This window comes from Aplosporella prunicola, assembly GCF_010093885.1.
Source record: "Aplosporella prunicola CBS 121167 unplaced genomic scaffold K452scaffold_194, whole genome shotgun sequence".
Lineage (NCBI taxonomy): Eukaryota > Fungi > Ascomycota > Dothideomycetes > Botryosphaeriales > Aplosporellaceae > Aplosporella > Aplosporella prunicola.
In genome coordinates, this window is record NW_022983722.1 from 1 (window position 1) to 3,650 (window position 3,650).

At 47.9% G+C, this 3,650-nt stretch overlaps 3 protein-coding genes across 3 annotated transcripts; 1 reads left to right on the plus strand and 2 right to left on the minus strand.

Annotated features, from left to right (window-relative positions):
- Positions 1-436: 436 nt before the first annotated feature.
- On the minus strand, positions 437-1,102 carry K452DRAFT_239895 (uncharacterized protein; the record flags this gene model as incomplete). Its single annotated transcript, XM_033537763.1, has 2 exons — positions 437-937; positions 989-1,102. 2 exons carry the CDS (start codon positions 1,100-1,102, stop codon positions 437-439), a joined length of 615 nt encoding a protein of 204 aa, XP_033390851.1.
- A 1,137-nt stretch (positions 1,103-2,239) lies between these two features.
- On the plus strand, positions 2,240-2,467 carry K452DRAFT_239894 (glycoside hydrolase family 78 protein; the record flags this gene model as incomplete). The annotated part of the gene is made up of 1 exon (XM_033537762.1): positions 2,240-2,467. A coding segment is annotated over one exon (228 nt), but the record flags the coding sequence as incomplete, so codon positions are not given.
- A 420-nt stretch (positions 2,468-2,887) lies between these two features.
- On the minus strand, positions 2,888-3,643 carry K452DRAFT_239892 (uncharacterized protein; the record flags this gene model as incomplete). Its single annotated transcript, XM_033537761.1, has 1 exon — positions 2,888-3,643. A coding segment is annotated over one exon (756 nt), but the record flags the coding sequence as incomplete, so codon positions are not given.
- Positions 3,644-3,650: the final 7 nt, after the last annotated feature.

Consider the following 3,650-nt stretch of genomic DNA (forward strand, 5'->3'; position numbering starts at 1 on the left):
GTAGAAACTACCCTACTACCCGGACTATCTTGATACTTAGTTTCTAACTTTCCCTTAGCCTATCTACTAGTTTCCTAGTCTGCCTGTCCTCCGCCCTGCTTCTCCTCCTAAGTAGAAAAGATATGTCTTCCTATCGGTTCCCTATAAGCGAACGGATATCTGCTCGTAGGTACGCCTATAGGGGATATATAAGGATAAGGTGTTGAACTATCTTATCCGCTAGCCTATACTGGTACTTTACCGACTCCGCTCTCTTAATCTAAGTAAGGTAAGCCTATAAGTATATATAGTTTATCCTATACTAAGCGAGGGTACTAGCCTATTCCGCCCCTAGGCCTAGGTATAAGTAGGTTCCGTACTCCAATCCTAACTTCGTAACGGGATCGCATCGCAAGCGCTATCGCAACGTAACCGTCATCGCGACATCGCAATAAGACTACGAAAAATCACTATCTTCGGGTCGTCTAGACAGCTTGCGGTTTACAAAGGTATGCCATAACCAACTCTGTCGGTTGCTGCCAGGACCGGGGAACTCCTTCCAGTCCGACTCTCGCGGGAATGGCGACTCGTCGAAGCACAACCGTAGGGCAAAGCGACCGCATCGATAAGTTTGTCTGGCATCTGTGGTTTCCATCCCCAGCGCCTCCTCTGGTGCAGGAAAATGTCCTTCCTCGAGTGAGACATTGAGCTTGCGCGGCGAAAAGGCTGCGTCTATAAGGAGAGGTGCATTATGCTTTTCGCGATCCACGAACCATGGTTCCCAGGATGGTGCACAGCGTCGGGTGAGTTTAACTGTGAAAGAGAAGCGAGCGAGCGTGCGAGGTTCGGCGCCGGGTTCAGGGCCGGGGTGGAGGGTTATCTGCTGCGAAAGAATGTCCGAAGCGCCCCAGGTAAAGACAAGAGCAAGATACGGCCAGAATTGTCCGTAGAGAACAACCTACATGTGGTGTAAGCTTAAGTTGTAGAAAGAGAGGTGGTAGCTACGCACTTCACCTGTGCCATCAGGCGAGAATTGGATGTAGTCCGGGCCCACCCACTCTCCCCATGACCACTTCTCGCTGCAAAGGATAGAAAAAAGTGATTTTTCGTCATGTGTAGACATTTTAATTGTTTCGCCTTCCTTTGCAGGCATATTGATCTTGAGATTGATGTGTTCAAGTGAAGGGAATATCGCTATATAAGCGCGAAAGTGTTGTGGGGACGCAGCTAGGCAACATCCCCTGAAAAATCGCTCACTGCATCCGAGCTGAAAAGAAGCTTTTGGGGGCGAAAAAGGGTTGCTCACGCTATAATATTGTTAAACCAGTCGATGCTGTCTACTTAACCTGCAACTGCCGCTTGCTACGACATATCTCCAGTCGCTCTGCCCGCTGCTGTCGCCTGTAATCCCATATTCCTGCTGGACCTGCTGTTGTATTTTATTGCATTACCTGCTCTGTCTTCTGCTACCGCCGCTTACTTGAGCTGCTGCTGCTGCGATCGCTCTGCCTATAGTCGCACTCGCCAATACTGTAATACTTACCGCTGTTAATTTAGGCTGCCCCGCTGCAAACTCGCCTGGCGCGGATCAATTTGGCGGGACGTTAAGCGCAACACAAGACCCCTCTTGCCAAAAGTCAACCTTACTTACATGAAAGATCTTCGCCACAAGCTGCAGCACGTTTTAGAGTGCATACGGTATCAAACTGTCAAACCTAGTGCCCGGAGAAAAGTTGGGTTATTCGAGACTTCAACGTTTAATTTCATCTAGCGCACATCATGGATCACACTCACAGATATCGAGACCACCGCACGTACTCGTAAAGCTGGCGAAGATGGCTCTTTGGTATCGGGGAACTGGAGAAGTATGTCCTCGATACGTATTTCATTGGGGCGAAGCCATTCGCCCGGGTGAAGGTCCAGCCATATCCCTTTTCACCAGCAGCTTGTGGGAAACCCGTCGATCCCAACGGCAGACCTCTGCCATTCTAGTAGAATCCTTTCCAAGGTGGCTGATATTCTTGGCCGCTGTGCTGCGACGATGCTGCTTATTATAGATAGCTTGCAGAACATGTCAGAATCGCATGGCAAGCTGCGTTTGTTCCTTACCACGGCTCTAGTTGTCTGGCACACGCATTAGGAGCGACGAGTAAGCCGAGTATATAATGTATATTAGGTGATTGACATTCGAGCTCGTCAAACCAGAGCCGACGTCGGCAGCCCTGGCACGGCTTGTTGAGCCATAGAAATGGCGGGCTAACACCTGGGGACAGGGCTTCTCAGCATTACAATACTACTTCCAGTACTGACTTCAAACTGCGTAGCTAATGTGGCTTTCCGATTGCTCCTCCAAGAAAAGAAGCCATCTTGGTCAGGCAATCTTGAGAAGGATGCGACTACACTCTGGGAAACACAGGAAGGCTACGATCGCAATGGGAACCCTCGCTTCTCTCAAAGTCACTACGCTCTCGGTGCTTTCGGTATATAGCTTGTATTGGATTGTGTGGTTGAAACAGTGCGAGTAAAGAGAGAACGCGGCTTGTTTTTGAAAGAGTGACTGGCAGCGAGCTTTATATACACGAAGAGGCAGAGCAGTCATGTGCACGCTTGTAGAAAGTAGCAGGGGAGTAACAGGGTGTTGAAACAACGAAAAAGCAAAGTGAATATAGAGAATAATGTATGAAGAGACATGGTCTGACATGATTATGAATAGATATGACCTGATAGTCCAACAGCTTGAGGAATATTTGGTCAGTTTGTCTCCAGCAAAGCAAATGTTTCGGCAATAAAAGTTACTCCTGTAATAGGTAGAGACCTAACGTATGTTTCTGTCCCAGAGATACACCTTTTAGTATTGCAGAAATTCCAGAAGCTTGTACGAAACCACTGAATTCTTACACGTGTCTCTCTAGAATTCCTTTGAGGTAGCATACTTGCTCCTCAGCCGAACAACATGCCCCCAGCGGTACATGGCGTAGGGAAGCGGTACCATCACCGCCGATACACAACCGAGAATTGTACATGTGTAGGGAACACCTAATCGTTCGTAAATCGGTAGACCCGCCACGGTCATTCCTCCTGCCACTATGTATCTTATCAAAACAACGAATGTAAGTGCTGATGCAGAATACATTTCGTACGAGTCGATGATGTACATAGTTGTGCTGATGAAAATACCGACCGTTCCGTAACCGAAGAGAACAGAGCTGATTATAGGAGACCAGATGCTGATAGACGGGTTATCGGTCCAACCCATCCAGAAAAGTGAAATTGGAACAGCAGGAGCTGTTATCATGGCATACCAAAGACGAACTTCTGGATTGAAGCCATTGGAGCCTCCAGCTTTAACCGCTCGTGCTGTAAGGCGGTAAATAAAGGGTACCGCGAAGACTATCAACGATATCCCGATAAACATGGCAATAAAAATAAGGTTTGTAAGACCTTGCGATACGCCATATGTCTTCTGGAAAATAAACGGATATCCGTCAAGAAAGGTGAAAAGGACAATGTATACAACAGTAATGTATAGAGTCCATAGAATGATTATCGGTTCGGTGACCATGAGGAACGGGCGAGTAAGGGCAACTTTGAGTCGAGATGCCAGTGTGACATTGGAAAGCTCATGCCTTGAGCGATATCTGGAGTTGCCAGTATGTTTGCGCAGCTGTGCT